The sequence below is a fragment of the Nematostella vectensis genome, chromosome 3 (genome assembly GCF_932526225.1).
Source record: "Nematostella vectensis chromosome 3, jaNemVect1.1, whole genome shotgun sequence".
Taxonomy (NCBI): Eukaryota; Metazoa; Cnidaria; class Anthozoa; order Actiniaria; family Edwardsiidae; genus Nematostella; species Nematostella vectensis.
This window is the reverse complement of record NC_064036.1, coordinates 14,671,086-14,690,238: the sequence shown is the minus strand read 5'-3', so window position 1 is coordinate 14,690,238 and position 19,153 is coordinate 14,671,086. Positions and strand designations below refer to the sequence as shown.

Genomic DNA, 19,153 nt, shown 5'->3' with positions numbered 1-19,153 from the left:
ACTACATTAAACGCAATAACGGATAAACTTATAGAAGGCGTCAATCAGTACTAAGAGAGACGGATAAAGAAACAGAAGACGCAATAACGGATAAACTCATAGAAGACGTCAATCAGTACTAAGAGAGACGGATAAAGAAACAGAAGACACAATAACGGATAAACTCATAGAAGGCGTCAATCAGTACTAAGAGAGACGGATAAAGAAACAGAAGACACAAGAACGGATAAACTCATAGAAGGCGTCAATCAGTACTAAGAGAGACGGATAAAGAAACAGAAGACGCAATAACGGATAAACTCATAGAAGACGTCAAGCAGTACTAAGAGAGACGGATAAAGAAACAGAAGACGCAATAACGGATAAACTCATAGAAGGCGTCAAGCAGTACTAAGAGAGACGGATACGCAATAACGGATAAACTCCTTAGAAGGCGTCAAGCAGTACTAAGAGAGACGGATAAAGAAATAGAAGACGCAATAACGGATAAACTCATAGAAGGCGTCAATCCGTACTAAGAGAGACGGATAAAGAAACAGACTACATTAAACGCAATAACGGATAAACTTATAGAAGGCGTCAATCAGTACTAAGAGAGACGGATAAAGAAACAGAAGACGCAATAACGGATAAACTCATAGAAGACGTCAATCAGTACTAAGAGAGACGGATAAAGAAACAGAAGACACAATAACGGATAAACTCATAGAAGGCGTCAATCAGTACTAAGAGAGACGGATAAAGAAACAGAAGACACAAGAACGGATAAACTCATAGAAGGCGTCAATCAGTACTAAGAGAGACGGATAAAGAAACAGAATACGCAATAACGGATAAACTCATAGAAGACGTCAATCAGTACTAAGAGAGACGGATAAAGAAACAGAAGACGCAATAACGGATAAACTCATAGAAGACGTCAAGCAGTACTAAGAGAGACGGATAAAGAAACAGAAGACGCAATAACGGATAAACTCATAGAAGACGTCAAGCAGTACTAAGAGAGACGGATAAAGAAACAGACTACATTAAACGCAATAACGGATAAACTCATAGAAGGCGTCAATCAGTACTAAGAGAGACGGATAAAGAAACAGACTACATTAAACGCAATAACGGATAAACTCATAGAAGGCGTCAATCAGTACTAAGAGAGACGGATAAAGAAACAGAAGACGCAATAACGGATAAACTCATAGAAGACGTCAATCAGTACTAAGAGAGACGGATAAAGAAACAGAAGACACAATAACGGATAAACTCATAGAAGGCGTCAATCAGTACTAAGAGAGACGGATAAAGAAACAGAAGACACAATAACGGATAAACTAATAGAAGGCGTCAATCAGTACTAAGAGAGACGGATAAAGAAACAGAAGACGCAATAACGGATAAACTCATAGAAGACGTCAATCAGTACTAAGAGAGACGGATAAAGAAACAGAAGACGCAATAACGGATAAACTCATAGAAGACGTCAAGCAGTACTAAGAGAGACGGATAAAGAAACAGAAGACGCAATAACGGATAAACTCATAGAAGACGTCAAGCAGTACTAAGAGAGACGGATAAAGAAACAGACTACATTAAACGCAATAACGGATAAACTCATAGAAGGCGTCAATCAGTACTAAGAGAGACGGATAAAGAAACAGACTACATTAAACGCAATAACGGATAAACTCATAGAAGGCGTCAATCAGTACTAAGAGAGACGGATAAAGAAACAGAAGACGCAATAACGGATAAACTCATAGAAGACGTCAATCAGTACTAAGAGAGACGGATAAAGAAACAGAAGACACAATAACGGATAAACTCATAGAAGGCGTCAATCAGTACTAAGAGAGACGGATAAAGAAACAGAAGACACAATAACGGATAAACTCATAGAAGGCGTCAATCAGTACTAAGAGAGACGGATAAAGAAACAGAAGACGCAATAACGGATAAACTCATAGAAGACGTCAATCAGTACTAAGAGAGACGGATAAAGAAACAGAATACATGAAACGCAATAACGGATAAACTCCTTAGAAGGCGTCAAGCAGTACTAAGAGAGACGGATAAAGAAACAGAAGACGCAATAACGGATAAACTCATAGAAGACGTCAAGCAGTACTAAGAGAGACGGATAAAGAAACAGAAGACGCAATAACGGATAAACTCCTTAGAAAACGTCAATCAGTACTAAGAGAGACGGATAAAGAAACAGAAGACGCAATAACGGATAAACTCATAGAAAACGTCAATCAGTTTACAGTGACGACACAGAAAGAACTTTGACCAATCGGAATCGGCTTGAACACCGTAAAAATTTTGAAAAAATAAAGTTCAGCCAATGGGAAACGCCGGACGTTGTTTCTTTGACCTCGTACGTGTAGTCGACCATTTTTGTCTGTCGATTGAGCGTGGGAACACCTTTACCCTTGGCTGGAACTTATTTTGCAAAATGTTCATGGTGTTCAAGCCGAATCTGATTGGAAGTTGTTCAGCATGGTCCGCTTTCTGTGTCCTCACTGTAAAAGAGACGGGTAAAGAAAAAGAAGACATTAAACAATTAAACGCAATAACGGATAAACACATAGAAGACGTCAATCAGTACTAAAAGAGATGGATAAAGAAACAGAAGACGATAGACACAACGGATAAACTCAAGAAAACGTTTATCAAAACTCATGGTTAAAAATAGAATACTAATTAAAGAGAAGGAAAACACAAAGAAGACATAAATCGCCCCTATCGATTATGTATTCAAATGATAAAATAACAGACGAAACAACAACACAAACCAGGTACAATTCAAACGTGAAATACAAATTAATATTTTTTGTATAAAACACATATTCAACGGTTGAAATTCGGAAGTCAATCTACACAAAAGAGGCTTTATTCGGCTTTATAGAGGGAAAACTACTTATTTACCTAGCGCGAGTTCTGTACGGAGAAATATCAGAATATCTTGAGAATGCAGAAAAAACAAGGCCAAATACACTCTTTTTTTATAAGAACGTCTAATTTTCAGTTGAGGCTGGGCCGTTCTTATTTTTGGAGCATTTTTAGGCTGAAAGTTTTCTAACGATTTTCTTACAATTTAGCTAAAAATATAGTACCCAATAAATTATTAGGAAGAGAATAACACAAATGATCAATAGCAATAATACTTGAGGTTGTTAAAAGAATAAAAGAAAGACGTCAATAGCCATTAAGAGAGACGGATAAACACATATATATGGTGATACTAGGAAACTAAACAATAGAGATAGAAGACAATACAAAAAAAAACCTAAAGTGAATAGTAAAAGCAATATAAATCATAAGGCTGGCATGTATCTAAACTAATTTTCACACTGCCTTTTCTATTTGACTTAGTAATTGCTTGAGCGCTTATCAAATAAAACCTTAGAAATGCAATTGACTTTGGTGATCATATTACCATAGCGTTGATTAGTCTGTCGCTGTTGATAATTACAGTTTCTTGCGACACCAGGCTCTTTTTTCATTAAACCACCAAGGAGGTTTTCAAAAGAGTTTGTTCGCAATCACATTACATTGTGTTATAAGATTTCCGATTAAAAAAACCTAGGTATTGAAAGTCATAAAAAAAAATATCCTTGTTCCATCTGCTCTGTCAAAGCGACGACCCGCATCCATGACAACTATAGAAAGAACATTCAGTTCAGACCAGAGAACAGCAGCCGATATCCCCCCAGATAGAACTTTTCTCACGTTTTCTTGGTCAAACATCTTCGGCTTTGAATATTCGTTTGAGCACACTGCTTGTACCACGCTGGTTGCAGTCTCAACATGTAAGGTGTACATTGATGATACCCTAAAAGCATCATGAAAAGGAAAACTAAACAAAAGCAAAGAAAGTGTTTTGTGTTCAGCGACTAAAACTAATTAGGGCTCTAGCGCTCAATAACGAATTCAAGGCTTGCCCCTACAAATCGTAAGGTTGTACCGCAAGTTTGGGCGAGACGCTATCACTGATCGAAAATCTGCTTTGACTGCGACAAGGAGACTGGTTGCCAAGGCATACAGGAGTTTTACGCTCTCTATGGTAGAAGATGGAGGGGCTACAACTTGAGCGCTGGCAGCTGCTCTTTCTGCTGATACTATTAATTCTTCACACCATAGTGTTCTTCCTCGGTTTGATTGGGAACATTTCCGTCATCCGAGTTGTGCGATCTACGCGCTCAATGCACACCGCAACAAACTATCTCCTTGCGAATCTCGCATTAGCTGACATCCTGACTCTCCTTACGAACCCATATCTGGTTGGCCAGATGTTCGTGCAAGTTGTGAGGTTTCAAGACAGATCCTGGAGTCCAGTTACCAAGGACTGGATCTGCAGGTTAATCGTGTCAGGCGGAGTGGTCGGCGTTTTTATCGGCGTTTCTATCGGGTTCCTCTTGGTTGTGGCGGTAGAAAGGTATCATGCCATGGTAAAGCCCATGAGTGCACGCTTAAGGCTGGAGAAGGAACAGGTCTGGAAGGTCGCCGTTGGTGTTTGGATCATCGCTATTCTCACCAATATCCCGATTTTTCGAGATATCTACTTTGATGCCAAGTCCAAACATTGTTTCGTGGCATGGCATTTTACCACTGGAGAGGGAATGGCAACATATGTGGGATGCTATATGGCGATACTAAACTGTGTTTCCGGCATTTTGATCGCCTTCTGCTACGTGTCTATACTGAAAGGCCTCTACATCACCAACACCATCTGCTCTGAAACGGTCCCGACAAACGACGGGCGTGACTCGAAGAAGAAGCTCGCCAAGCTTGTGGCAACAGTAACGGCATCCTTTTATATCCTTCTCATCCCTTATGCGATATTCACGATTTACATGGCAGCGGCGGAAAAGCCTCGAGGAAACACGGCGTATTCAAATGATGCCCTTTTTGTGTCTTTCTATGTGACCTCAAGCCTGTGCATGGTGAACTCGTGTATTAACCCTATCCTCTACGCCCTGCAGAGCTCCAGCTACCGACGAGGCTTTGCCAAGCTATATCCCTGTTGCATGAAGCATCAGGAGGAGGAAATGGCCGCGCCTGCAAGACATGCGAACCCTTCTTGCAACAGTACGACTCAAGCACATGCCTAAAGCATGGAAATCAGTCCACCATTCTAAGCGCATAAATAAACCGAGGCACACAAAGCATCCTTTTCAAGTAATAAACCAAGATCATTCAAATAGATGTAAAAAATGGCTGACTGGCTGATTGACATTCTTCTCAAAGTACTAGCAGAAAATTCGGTAAAAAAATCGTTTGGCAAAAAAAAAACTAGAAATTGCTAGAAAATTCTTCTGTAAAATACTTTTGGCAAGTTTATCAAGTATATTTTGCAAGTGATATCAAAATATAAAACAGTCATTCTCTCTTGATTAATGTAATAGATGATTAATTCTCTGTAAATAATGATCCTTATAGCATCTTTTACCTTATTTAAATAGATGATGAATTCTTTGTAAATAATGGTCCTAATATTTTACCTTATTTTATGTTCATTACTATAGCAAGAGCGTCAAAACGACTGATAAGCGAATATGTGGCAGATAAATAGTAAAACTACTACAAAAACTACAGACAAGCTGTAAAAAGACGCACCACCAAATACAAATATTTACAGTGCGTTGACTTTTTTCTTTATAAAAAAAAATGGTCAGACGCGGTTCAACATTACTTCACAATGCAAGGTAAATAACGAGATAAACAACTATTGGACAATCTGTCTAGAAAACCATGCTGGACAAGGCTATCCAATTAACTTGTAATTAAATAATGAACCAGGACCTAACCCTTCCCACACATATGCCGGGGTCACGTGGCATTTCAACATTGGAATTGTTTTTTTCTCATATTTAAATCATACGCTTATCCATTCAAGGCCAACAACGCATTTTGCTGGAGTTGCATTAAGCACATAATGTGCTTATACACAAAAGCACCTTTCGGTTGCTATGTAGAACTGTCATTCACCTTTTTCGCGGACAAAATTTTTTGAAATACCTGTATACCAAGAAGGAATAAACTGTACATTTGTATATTTATAATTATTTTATAATTATTATGTACTGTAATATGTTTTTGCTTTGTTTCTAGTTTAGCGTAAGCACAACACAGATCAGAAAACAAATTCAGTTCAAAGTCACACATACCTAGCACCATGCTATATCATATTTACCATGAGCTGCTCAATGTAAGATCAAAACGAAGACATCTCACCTTGAAGACGATAACTTCTGGCTTGCTATAGAAGGCGCAACCCTATCAAAAAAAAAAAAAAAAAAGAAAAGAAAAGAAAGAATAAAATAAGAGGGGGCGAAAAAAAAAAAGAGATGAGTGAGACAGAATCAACTTGATGGCAGGTCCGTACCCAGGATTTGGGGGGCGGGGGCTGAGAGATCGAAAGTGGACCTAATTTTTCGGGGGGGGGGGGGGGGGGAGTGAGAAACAACAAAAGGGATTTTTTATGCCTTTGCAGTATCTCTACGAGACGTTTATTGTCGGATTATGAATTGATGTCATACCAGAGTGATCTACTTGTAGCGGATGCTTTATAGTTTTGTCTACAAATAGCACGTCTATTTAGAACCGTAAGTGGACATTTGGCCGTTGTGTGGGGGGTACGTAACCCCCCCCCCCCTGGTTACGGGCCTGGATGGGCAACTCGCCCTTCGTTGGATAACGCTAAAATTCCACAGGACCACCATTATTTAAAAAAAAGGCCCATTCTATCGATCAAAGCCATTGACGTCCCGTACCTTGAACTCTCGGCCTGCTGCGACTTGCTTCTGAACGATGCCTGCTCTTTGCTTCATTAGCGACTGCTCCATGATTTCCTAACCAAGAAAACAACAAGAACACATTTAATGGGGGGGGGGGGGGTTATCTAGGAGACGAAGAAGGAGATTTAACTGCTCAAAGAAGTTATTTGAACTCTTGTAAGAAAAACAAGTTCCAATATATGTCTACCCAAATAAATTTCCACCGGAATGGATGTCGCTTGAGTTTAGGTCTCAAAGATATACGAGGCGCGATACAGCTGTATATACAGTTTGTTTTAAGTGGGAAGGGGAGGGGTGCTAAGTTTTCAAAGCCAGAGGTATGTCTAAGAATGAAGCTATTTTCCCAGGTTTTTATAAGGTGGAAGGGGGAGAAAAATACCTGTTCCATTTTCGTCGGCGCGTGTGTGGCAAACTGTAATTTTCGGACTCTCTTTTCACCTCCCTAGAGAAAACAGACAAGCATGAGGAGTTAGACATAAATACCCGCCACCTGTTTTCATTTGGACCGTCAAAGTGTGTCCAATGTGTTAGATTTGATGGCCCGGAAGGCTCAAGTGCTAAGGGTAACCTGTAACATGATGACGGCGACGGCTAGGACGGCGTGACCATGAAAATATTTCGAGCTATCCCATATCGCTGAATACGAAATTAATCTTACCTTCATATAGAGAAATATCAACGGACAACTTCTACAATAGACAAGTATCAACCGAGAACTTCTACAATAGAGAAATATCAACCGAGAACTTTTACAATAGCGAAAATGGAGAGGTAACTTTCAATTGCAGATGTAAACATCCATGTGTTCTGTACGCTCGGTGACACGTCTCGTGCAAGTAAATGTCTTTTGTGTTGGACAACATTAATGTCATCGACTGTCAACTTTGCCTCGAAAATTCAATTAACAACAGGTACATTGCAACACAAGACGATTCACTGTCTCAACGTTATTCAAAAAAGACGTATACTTGTGAATCTCAGATGCTGCTAAAAGATCATCTTGATGTCGCTACCTGTTCTCCTTGCTCCTCCCACAGACCTCTGAACTCCGGCATCGCAAGCTCCTCGCCATCCTCTCCCTCGGAATCTCTAATAACAACCAACACAAAAAGCTTGAAACTTGAACATCACGGTTTAGCGCAATACATACTGTAGGAATAGCAAGCAATTGACTTGCGCGATTTACTCAAAATAACCATTCAGGGCCGTTACTGTCGAATCCGTTGTATCGCGACGCCGCGTTTTCAAAACATCGATTTGTTTTTGTCTTTTGGGATTTTCTGTTCCGCCAGTCAAATTATTCTAAGCCAATCAGATTCTTGCCATCTCTCTCCTAGTGTAGTTGCCTGGCTTTCTGTCGCGACACTGTCTGGTTTTCGTGCACAGGATAGCCAGGGAAGTGTACAAAGCGAGACTCTGGTTGGCGCAGAATGGTTTTACTGACGGAACAGAAACCAAAACAAATCGTGTTGTAAAAAACGATTCAACGGATTCGACAGTAAATGGACTTTCCGATGAGTTAAAGTTTGTGGAACATCAAGCGGAAGAAATGTTGCTACCAGCGCTCGAGGTAGTTTGTTTAGGATGAGCTACAAGCAATGCACAGGTATTCACAATGTTAATCAATGATGACCCCTCACCCCTCCTTAGCCTCATCTCGACTGGTCTCCCCGTACGGTGAGAAGTCATCATCATCATCTGAAGACACAGCTACAAGCCTGCCCGAGTACAGGTGCTCCTGAGGACATAAAGAAGTGGTCAACCACTGGGCAGATAAGCCCGCCCGAGTACTGGTGCTCCTGAGGACATAAAGAAGTGGTCAACCACTAGGCAGATAAGCCTGCCCGAGTACTGGTGTTCCTGAGGACATAAAGAAGTGGTCAACCACTAGGCAGATAAGCCTGCCCGAGTACTGGTGCTCCTGAGGACATAAAGAAGTGGTCAACCACTGGGCAGATAAGCCTGCCCGAGTACTGGTGCTCCTGAGGACATAAAGAAGTGGTCAACCACTAGGCAGATAAGCCTGCCCGAGTACTGGTGCTCCTGAGGACATAAAGAAGTGGTCAACCACTACGCAGATAAGCCTGCCCGAGTACTGGTGCTCCTGAGGACATAAAGAAGTGGTCAACCACTACGCAGATAAGCCTGCCCGAGTACTGGTGCTCCTGAGGACATAAAGAAGTGGTCAACCACTGGGCAGATAAGCCTGCCCGAGTACTGGTGCTCCTGAGGACATAAAGAAGTGGTCAACCACTAGGCAGATAAGCCGTAGTATGAGTTTGCGAGGCTAAATGTAGTTTACTTACGCCAATATCCTCGACATCAGCACTATACTCCATGGAAGACGAACCGCTCGTGGACTTGAAGAACTTTGGCTTCGGACGACGACGGGTTATTCGCTAAATGAAAAAAAAAATTGACGTCAAGAATAGACCCCCTGCAGCGGCGTAGCCAGGATTGTTATCAGAAGGGGGCCCATAAAAGGCCCTTTCAATGCATTTCTCCGGTAATTTAGATAATGTCTCATACATTTACTGTATTTTTGGCTGCTAAAAGGGGGGGGGGGGGGGGGAGGGCCGGGCCCCCTTGGCCCCTGACCTGTAGCAGTGAAAATTTCCTTTTCTGCACTAGTGCGGAAATCGGTAGATTACGTAAAAGGATGGAATCAAAGATGGCGGGATTTTGCTCTATTGGATAACCTGGTCTCCGCACATGCTTTAAATAAGTTAAGCCTTTTATGATCAATTCCGAGTAATGAGTTCAGTAGTGCGTGTATGAGGATGCAATCTTTGAAAGAAGAATATCATTTCATTGAGTACTCTAGGGCTCCACAGATGCTAGCAATGACTTAAACCCCTCTTGCTCAATACCAAGTAATGAGTTCAGTAGTGCGTGATCTTCTATCAAAGATGATAAAAAATCTTTGGTAGAGAAAAATCATTCTCCTTGAGTACACTAGGGGGTTCCATCCATGCTGTGATTGCATCCTCTCTTTCTATCGATACTAGGTGATGAGCACGGTAGCGCGTGTAAGAGAATCAAACTTCTTCTAGCAGGTTATGGGTCGCCTAGATACTGACCTTCGATCGCTGCTTTTCGGGCCAAAGTTGAGGCTGCTGCTGGTAGCGCTTTTTCATTTGCTTCTCTTCCTTGAGAATGTTATCAGCGATCTCGACCTAAATGGGAGAGGTCCGATTAGCACAGGCTCAAGCCTACAGGCAAACCCATACTAGCTTACCTGACGTTCTCTTTGCCTTTTCTCGAAAGCTCTGAAAACGGAGAAGAGAGGTAAGTAACCCTAAGTAATCGACGTCGACAAAAGTAACTCTGATATAGAAGGAATCATTTAACAGTTTTATTCACTTATATTTCTATTTTGTGTTGCTTGTATGTATGGACGTGATAGGAAAGAGGACCAGACTTACATAAGTATTGAAATGGCCAACATCTCTGCACCAAATCACATAAGAGAAAGCGGATGAAGAGGGTGGTGATTGGGGCGAAGATTGGGAGCAGATGGAACAGGTCGAATGTGAAGAGTCAAGTCGAAGTGACCTGAAAGTAGTTGCCCGCGAGGACTATGTCCAGAGGTAACTTACTCTTTATCTTTCTCAAACTGACGGATACGTTTTCGTCTGGTCATGATCTCGTCCGGGTTTAAACCTTCCTCAAGAATCTCCAGCCTCTCGCGCTCCTCCTCCTCTTCGAGTTCAAGCGCGAGCTTCGCATCACGTGCCTGTAGCGCTCGTAGGTTTTCCTAGACATGAACGAAGTGTGAGCTACCAAAACCAATCAAGTTCACGCGCGAGCTTCGCATCACGTGCCTGAAGCGCTCGTAGGTTTTCCTAGACATGAACGAAGTAATACCTAACTAGCAAACGAATGAAGTTCTCACGCAAGCTTAACAGCACGCGCCCGAGACGCTCGCAGGTTTAGCTAGACAACCAATCAAGTTCACGTGCGAGCTTTAAATCACGTACCTGAGGCGTTCGTAGGATTTCCTAGACAAGGGCGAAGGGTTAACTAACTAGCAGCAAACCAATCAAGTTCTCACGCGAGCTTAACATCACGCGCCCGAGACACTCGCAGGTTTTGCTCGACAACCAATAAAGTTTACGCGCGAGCTTGCATCGCGTGCCTGGGGCGTCCGTTTCCTAGACAAGGGCGAAGGTTAAACTAACTAGCAGCAAACCAATCAAGTTCACGCGCAAGCTTAACATTACGTGCCCGAGACGCTCGCAGGTTTAGCTAGACAACCAATCTTAAGTCACGTACCTGAGGCGTTCATAGGATTTCCTAGACAAGGGCGAAGGGTTAACTAACTAGCAGCAAACCAATCAAGTTCACGCGCAAGCTTAACATTACGTGCCCGAGACGCTCGCAGGTTTAGCTAGACAACCAATCTTAAGTCACGTACCTGAGGCGTTCGTAGGATTTCCTAGACAAGGGCGAAGGGTTAACTAACTAGCAGCAAACCAATTAAGTTCACGCGCAGGCTTAGCATCACGTGCCAAATGCGCTCGTAGGTTTTCCTAGACAAGGGCGAAGGGTGAGCTAGCAAAACCAATCAAGTTCACGCGCGGGCTTAGCATCACGTGCCTGAAGCGCTCGCAGGTCTTCCTAAACTAGGAGGTGCTGTTAAAACATTTCGCCAACATTCCCTTTGTCTTTTGGTCAGCTGTGGGTAACGGTTGCTGACTTTAGCGCGGGCCTTAAAAATCGCGCGAGGAGCTTTTAGTGTACCATTTGTAAGTAGCCTTACCCTGTTGGTCTCGATGTTTCGCTTGAGTGACAGCACCGCACCGATTCGATTCTCGAGGTCATCACGTGACCTATCTTCATCCTCGGCTTCTTGTTGTCGGACCCTGAGGGAGCAACCATGCAATGGAAAATTTTAAGTAGTGCATCGCCACAAATTAAAAACAAAGAAGACAGAGAACTTTTTAATAATTGAGATTGCTATATGGACTAACCGTGACATAGTTTCTTTGAGGAATTTAGAAGCTTGCTCTCTGTTTCGTTTGGCGGCTGCTAGGGCATGTCTGTGTTTTCTCTCCCTCTCTCTTAGTGCTGCCACATGCTCTCTGACAAGGGAATAAATACAGAAATATGAAAAGTATTGGCTCGCTGTCTAAGGCTGTTCGTTGTTCGTGAGTGTAGTCTGAACAATGGCTTAATATTGTGTGCTTTCATTTCAGTAGATCTTGGACTATATATGCTGTTATCGTCGTCGTCGTCGTCGTCGTTGATGGTTCCGTTATTGTTGCTGTTACTGTTATATTAACCCTGTTGTTGGTGTCTCTCTTATCGCATTTGCATCCTTTATCGTTAACGTCGAAGGTACTACCGTTGCTTTCGTTTCCGATTTTGCTGATGTGATTGTTGCTATTGTTAATGCCGATGTTGATATACATCGTTGTTGTGGTCGCTATTGTCGTTATTGCTGTCGCTGCTGCTGACGTTACCGTTGCTGTTGTTCTCGTGAGTACTGTGGTTGTTATTGTTGCTTATGGGATTGTTGCTGTTGTTATTGCTAAGGCTGTACTTGTTGGTATCTTCATCGTTGGTATTGCTATTGCTGCATCGTTTTTGTTGTTGTTGTCGTGGTTACTGATGTTGCAGTCGCTACTGATGTTGTTGTTGTTGTTGTTGTGATTGTTGTTGCAGCTGTTGTTTTAACTTGTAACGCATAACGAGCTACTTCATAAGGCTACACCGTGCCCCGCCCATGCCTGACTTTTCTAAGCCGTGCTGTAAGAATTGTGTCATCGCTCAGTGCCGTATTGTTTTAGCTATATTAGCTATACTTTGCTTACAATTTTTTTATATTTTTTTGTTTATATATCTATAGTAGTCATAGCATAGTGTAGATTTTTATTATATAAATTATATATTATAGTATCTTCATTGTAACATAGAAGAGCCATTTTTTTCCAAATGTTCTTAAACCTTTCTTTTATTATTATTTTATAATTATTACAAAGAACACATACTTCTCCCGGGTCTTCCTCCTTCTGTCAGCCAGCGCAGCGTTTGCATTCTCCTTCCGGATGCGCGTGGCGGAAGCCTCGGTCTTGTGCCTCTCTGCCATCTTCTCATTCCGTTCAACTTCCTCGCCAGCAACCAGAAACTTGCCTTGCTCCACCGTGGCCTGGGCCAGCGCATACCTTAAAAGGGCAATATATCAATACATGGGATAGCGCATACATTATTTCAAAAAATAAATAAATAAATAAATATATATATATATATATTCGTTCAAAAGAATTCTTTCTTTCTTTATATTTCTTTTTTTCTTTTTCTTTCCTTCACTTCCCGCACATTTCGTCATACACGCACTTTATAGTCATCAAGCTGTCTTGGTATATTGTTTCTCCACTACCCTCACTTTATGTGTATTAACTGAGAGTACTGTCTAGCTTATTGAGAATCTCTCTATTCTCTCTCCTTTCCCAGGCCCGTACCCAGGGGGGTGCAGGGGGTGCGAATTCACCCCCCCCCCCCACAACGGCCGAAAGTCCACTTTTTGTTCTCAATAGACGTGCTATTTGTATACAAAACTATAAATCAAAAGCTAGAGAACTCTGGTATGTAGCCAAATCCGACAATAAACTTCACGTGGAAATAGTGAAAAGGCATAAAAGAATCCTTTTTTGTTCTTTCGGAGGTAGTTTGTTTTATCAAAGAACTCCCTACTCCCCCCCCCCCCCCCCCCGTAAACATTAGGTCCACATTTTCGGATTTCTCACCCCCTCTCCTTAAAGGCGGCATCGTCTCTTTTTCATTTTCTTCCCTTTAAGTACTTAATCGGCATCGTCTAGTCGTTTTAGGACCTCTTTTCCCACTCCCCTCCCTTCTCTATAAGTACTTACTCGGCATCGTCTAGCTGTTTTAGGATCTGTTTTTCCACGTCTTTTTCCGCTGCAAGCTCAGAGCACAGCTTGGAGTACTGCGAGTTCAGCCGACCAAGTGATGCCCTACGAAATTTGTAACATGAATTTAGCAATTCTAATTTTTTTTTAGTTTTGTTTTTTATTTTCCATTCTTTTATCTGCCACGCCCCCCATCCTTCAATTCCCCTCTTTCACAAAGTGATTCTTACATATATTGCCGGTTTTCTGCGTCCTCAATTTTTTTACGGACATCATCTATTTCTTTTTCAAGGCCCAGTGTATGATCCCTGCACTTGACCAGCTCTTGTCTGGAAACAAACAACGTGTTAAGATGTACAAAGCGAAAGCAGGCGGGTGAATGGAGTGGGGGGGGGGGGGGGGGGGGGGGGGTAGGTGGTGAGGGACACCTGGAACTAAACCTTGCGCGGGAACGTACAAAACAAATTTTCAAAGACGAACAAGTTGAACAAGTTTTCAACAACGAAATAGGTAAGTCTGGATATACCAGTATAAATATCACAATGAATCAAAAGACACTAGAATAAAAATTTACAAATATTTACAGTTAGGAATAAGCAGAGACCACCAGTAGCAAAAATATCCGAGATAAAGAGAAGATAAGAGAAAGATAGAAAAAGCAATACTATAAAGAGAATGACATATAATATACGTCAAGTTGTGTTTACATATGCAATAAATAGACCTTGCACTAAAAGTCTTACCAATGATATTATTCTTGTCAACATTGAATATTCGATTACCCTTCTAATAAAGATATTGAGTACTCGCTTCGATCCAAATTCGTGCATGATTAGACTTCCAATAGTGATCGCTGGACCTCCGCTCTCTTGCTAAACCTCACGAACGACTCCAAATTTCATCTCACTCATTTTTTAATCAGAAAACGATTATCCTTAAAAATATAACGCTAGCTAATAAGAAAAAACATTGTTTGTAACAGAAACTTGGATTTAGCCTTCGGATGGGCAGTAAAACAGAGATAATTTTGAAGATTTATCAACGGCACTTTTCTCCCTTCTCAGAGATCGATCTGGGCTATCCGTTTCGGAATACTTGAGAAGGCGTGACGCTCCTCCTTTAAAATTCGCAAACTCACTCGGCTATATAAACAAAGCCCGCTGCGAAAAAAAAATAAATATCCAAAACTGTCCACGGGCAATATCGTAGGATTCCAGCCCGCTCAACAGCCAATCAGAGCGCGCGTACTATCGTAGACATAATAATATCTAAAGCATATCAGTTCGTTTTCCCACTTAAACAAATAGATGATGAAAGGGTGTCTATAAAATGGACTAACAATCATCATTAGCAACTGTTTTACTGAGTCGCTGCTTTCGAACATTGTTTTGTATTCCCTTAAAAGTTAGATTTTGTGGGTCTCTAATGTAAATGGCTTTTAGAGGCCTTTTAGAGGTCTAAAGGTTAAACGATTCGTTTCACTTCAATGGCCATACCGAGTATCGACAATCGAAGCAAGCTATTCCCGCCATAAGCCTCTTAAAATCAAAACAAAACCGTTCCACACCCAGCTCACTTTAAGACTTAAAATGTCATCCAATGAGAAGTTTAAATATCCGGACTCGATGCCAGTAATAGACGGAGTGGTTCACTTCGACTACACTACGAGAGATGATCTGCAACGAATCGCAAACCTGGAGCTAAGGGACGATGACGTCTTTCTGACGGCATACCCTAAAAGTGGTGAGTGTTAAACTTATCGGATACGCGGCCAAGACAGATTAAAAATACATACAGACACTTGGAATGCCTGATGAGAGTTGTAAGATAAACGGTGTCACGACCGCCATTATTTTCGAATTTGATTATCGGTGCATTACATGCAGATCCGTGTTTTGTTGCTGGTGTACGATAACTATTTGGGCCCTGGAAATTTCAATGTGCTCGCAGTTTTCAGATAATGCTCGCATGCTTTCGCAAATTTTTGTCGTGCACGTATTGATTTTGAAAGAGCTGGCTGCTCGATATATTTAAACACGAACGCGCACTATAAAAGGGACGTGCAAGCTGTCATTCGTCATTTCACATCACTGAGTGCAGAGCTCCGTAGAGAAGCCAGAAAGCTATAATAGAACTCAAAATTGGCTAAAAACACACTATTAAAATAATAACAGTCTATTTACTAGCCTTTTGTTGTAACAAAACGAAAAATAAGGGAGGATTAGATAGGTTTTGAGGTGGAGTTATTCAAATTTGTTGTTTGTCCGCGCGCACACCTGAATGACGGCATTTCAGATGAGCGCGCGCGCTCTATTTTTGGAAGTTGTTTTTCAACTCAAACAAGCTCGCGTTGGTTTGATTTCTCAATGACAACTTTTGTTCTTCTTGAGAATTGGCTCCAAACACTTTCCCGAATATGCCTGATAGTCCTTCAACAACTTTACAGTTGTCGTAGTTTGTCGTACGGCATTACTTTTTGCTATGTTTTCTTCTGGCAGTTTTAGAGGTCCGCACTCAATGATATCTAGTTTTGAATGACGACCACTTGTGCATGAGCTCGTGAAAAAGGGGGCGGAGCGATCCCTTTTATAGCGCGCGTTCGTGTTAAAAAACTAAAAAAGCTTATGCACTCAAGTCTCGCCTGTACCATTCCGTGATGGTCCTACTATTTGATGGTGGTACACTCTTTTTATAAGAACCTTTTTTATAATAACGTCCAGTCGGATATTGCCAAGGACGTGCTAAAAAAGCATGTCGAGGCTCAGACAACAGCAAAATACTGTTTTGCTAGTGTGATGCTTTCTAAAATGCATAATCAAATTATGTTTTTAATAAACCTCAAATATTTCTGCTATTATAAATCATTTGTGTAGTTCTCTTTCCCTCATAGGGAGTTTTACTTTAACATCTTTAAGAACATGTTCAGCCTTTTAAAATGCTTTAAAATGCTTAACAATGAATGACATGACCATGCATGATCACTTGGAATATGTAATCACGCGCAATGCGTGACCATTTGAAACCAGCAATCCTAGGGCGCTTTCCATTTGTAAAAGAAACCCGCCGGAAATTCTGATCCGAGATCAAATGGAACGCGAAATGCTTTCGGAAATTATGGACAACCTTTCGAGGTTGTCCACAATCCTGGAAATTTCGAAAAGTTAGCTTTCCGTTTGATCTTTTTCTGTCCCAGTCCCTCGCGCTCACAGATCCCCGCCATTCTGGAACAGCTAAAATCCAAAGTGGGTTGCCTATGGGAGTAAACACGTGATCTTTTCGGTACGAACCGTGTTACCACGAAAATTTCCGGAAATTCGAACCGGTATTTTTTTTTCAGAGTTGAAAGCGCTCCTAGCCTCCTCCGCAGACGTCTCGAGTGTTTTGGGCCTTTTTTGGGGAAAAAAGTGCTTTTATCAATTCGGGTTTTCTGTGGCGTGATCACCGGTTCAACTCGCCACAGGAAGCACAAATCATAAGAAAACCTAAAAAATAACAAAAACGTTCGAGTTGCCTGCGAAGAAGGCTACCAGCATTCCCTTGAAATGCACCATTCACTTTTAATCCATGATAACTTCAGGTCAAACATGGACAATAGAAATCGTCAAGCAAGTCCTTAATGGCGGCGAATTTGATCAGCAGTCACCAATGTTATGCCGTGCGGTTTACTTAGACGCTTTTTCTTTGGAGAAAAGAGCAGGAATGCCCCCAATGCGAAACTACGAGACAGTGACAGACTTTGCGAAGTCATTACCTTCCCCGAGGATCCTTAAAACCCATCTACAGTACCATCTAGTGCCCAGGAGCGACGGTTGCACGGCCAAGTATATCTACAACATCCGTAACCCAAAAGACGTGGCGGTATCATTCTATTATCACCATCGCACGTTGAAACCGTACTGTTTCCAAGAAAAGTGGAATGACTTCTTTGAAATGATGATGAGCGGTCAAGGTACGTCAAAGGATTACTTACAAAATATTGCGATAGTTCCAGGCCCATAGCAGGGGTGGGGCCCATAGCAGGAAACTTCTAAGGAAATCACCAGTAAGAGCGTGGCTGTGCCCCCAATATTTTCGTAATGTTTCTGTATTTCTCCCCCCCCCCCCCCCCCCAATATACCGATACCTGCTACAGCCCTGTTTTCAAAGAATCGTCGTTCTATTCACTTCAGTGCAGTACGGTTCGTGGTTTGATCACGTTCTCGACTGGTGGGAGCACCGTGACGACCCTAATATTCTCCTTCTCAAGTACGAGGATATGAAGAAGGTAATTCTTTCTATATCCACGTTCTCTTTCTCAAGTAAAAAGAAAATATATGCGTGATATTTGCTGTCTTCCGCAGTCTACGGTTTTTTGAGGCCAAGAAAAAGTCATCTTTCTAAACATTCTTTTCAGTCCCTTATTTGTGCGACCAACCCTTTTTGTATCTCAAAATGACATACAAAAAAATTTTTATAGTGATTATGTTGCCTTTACCAGGGGAGTAGCCAGGGGGTGGCTTAGCCCCCCCCCCCCTTTAGCAGCCAAAAATACATTAAATGTATGAAACATTATCTAAAATACAGGAGAAAATGGCTTGAAAGTTTTTTTTGGCCCCCCTCATGTTAAAAATCCTGGCTACGCCGCTGTTCACTCATTTCAGGACCACAGAGGTGCGGTGGCAGCTATTGCCAAGTTCCTTGGCAGAGCACTAACAGAGGAACAGTTGGGCCGCATCGTCAGTCAAACAAGCTTTGAGTTTATGAAAAGTCAGGAGCTGTTCAAGCTTAAAGAGCCATTCAAAAATCCTAATGAACCGGAGCTTATCCGCAAAGGGGTAGTTGGTGACTGGAGATACCATTTCACCGCTGAACAAAACCAGATGTTTGACGAGTTATACAAAACAAGGATGTCTGGAAAGGGGTTTGATATTGAGTTTTCAGGCATTAGTGCACTTGGAAAATAAATAACGATTTTGAGCACGTCAGCATTTAAATTGTGGATTTGATTTTGTAGTCTCAGTTAAGAAATATAGCTTCAAAACTCGACAAATTGAAAACAGGAAGGGGTTTCCAAAAGTGTTTGTGGTGCTTATATAATGTAAAATTGACATTAATTATGTTACCAGTTATGTTGTCAGTATAACAACCAGCATCATGTACTTTAGTTATAGCACCGAGACTTGTATAGAGGCTAAAAACAGCGTTTCAAAAACAGGAAAACTTATTGTGAAGTGACTCTTCATTAAGCCCCCCCTCTTTCGATTAAGTCCACCCAATAACTCTTTTAATAGTATAGATACTCTTCTTTTAGTCATACTAAAGTATTGTCCAGATCCAGTGTTTGAAGGAGGTGTTTATAACGTCGACCCTTTAGTAAGGGCTACATAATAACCGTGAGTGTTCTATGAGATTCAGGGCGCAATTTAACAAAAATCAAAACAAAGCAATGAACAAAAAAATTTGCTAATGAGAACATATAAATACGAATTTGATAACAATTAAATA

At 41.5% G+C, this 19,153-nt stretch overlaps 3 protein-coding genes across 4 annotated transcripts in view; 2 read left to right on the top strand and 1 right to left on the bottom strand.

Annotated features, from left to right (window-relative positions):
* LOC5522186 (cilia- and flagella-associated protein 74) overlaps positions 1–19,153 on the bottom strand; it is a 54,910-nt gene that overhangs the window by 25,945 nt on the left and 9,812 nt on the right. For both annotated transcript variants that reach the window (XM_048725609.1, XM_048725610.1), the window contains exons 5-18: positions 13,900–13,998; positions 13,670–13,774; positions 12,791–12,964; positions 11,771–11,881; positions 11,560–11,662; positions 10,397–10,554; positions 10,036–10,066; positions 9,878–9,973; positions 9,104–9,196; positions 8,438–8,535; positions 7,811–7,886; positions 7,177–7,239; positions 6,774–6,851; positions 6,235–6,276 (exon numbers count right to left, since the gene is read on the bottom strand). In XM_048725609.1, the coding sequence (XP_048581566.1) occupies positions 6,235–6,276; positions 6,774–6,851; positions 7,177–7,239; positions 7,811–7,886; positions 8,438–8,535; positions 9,104–9,196; positions 9,878–9,973; positions 10,036–10,066; positions 10,397–10,554; positions 11,560–11,662; positions 11,771–11,881; positions 12,791–12,964; positions 13,670–13,774; positions 13,900–13,998 (1,327 nt within the window). The remainder of the gene's footprint in view (positions 1–6,234; positions 6,277–6,773; positions 6,852–7,176; positions 7,240–7,810; positions 7,887–8,437; positions 8,536–9,103; positions 9,197–9,877; positions 9,974–10,035; positions 10,067–10,396; positions 10,555–11,559; positions 11,663–11,770; positions 11,882–12,790; positions 12,965–13,669; positions 13,775–13,899; positions 13,999–19,153) is intronic.
* On the top strand, positions 3,572–6,280 carry LOC116604714 (neuropeptide SIFamide receptor). Its single transcript, XM_032367452.2, has one exon. It carries the CDS (start codon positions 4,071–4,073, stop codon positions 5,109–5,111), a length of 1,041 nt encoding a protein of 346 aa, XP_032223343.2. The 5' UTR covers positions 3,572–4,070; the 3' UTR covers positions 5,112–6,280.
* Positions 14,961–18,872, top strand: LOC5522187 (sulfotransferase 1C2A). The gene is made up of 4 exons (XM_001641887.3): positions 14,961–15,412; positions 17,247–17,618; positions 17,839–17,933; positions 18,310–18,872. The coding sequence occupies exons 1-4, from the start codon at positions 15,259–15,261 to the stop codon at positions 18,610–18,612; spliced, it is 924 nt and encodes a 307-aa protein (XP_001641937.3). The 5' UTR covers positions 14,961–15,258; the 3' UTR covers positions 18,613–18,872.

What these genes read in the sequence shown, in the direction of transcription:
- LOC116604714 (XM_032367452.2), top strand. Translation starts at nt 4,071, where the DNA reads ATGGAGGGGCTACAACTTGAGCGCTGGCAGCTGCTCTTTCTGCTGATA.
- LOC5522187 (XM_001641887.3), top strand. Translation starts at nt 15,259, where the DNA reads ATGTCATCCAATGAGAAGTTTAAATATCCGGACTCGATGCCAGTAATA. An exon ending in GACGGCATACCCTAAAAGTG is followed by an intron (nt 15,413 to 17,246) that starts GTGAGTGTTAAA and finishes TGATAACTTCAG; the next exon opens with GTCAAACATGGACAATAGAA. An exon ending in AGTACGAGGATATGAAGAAG is followed by an intron (nt 17,934 to 18,309) that starts GTAATTCTTTCT and finishes CACTCATTTCAG; the next exon opens with GACCACAGAGGTGCGGTGGC.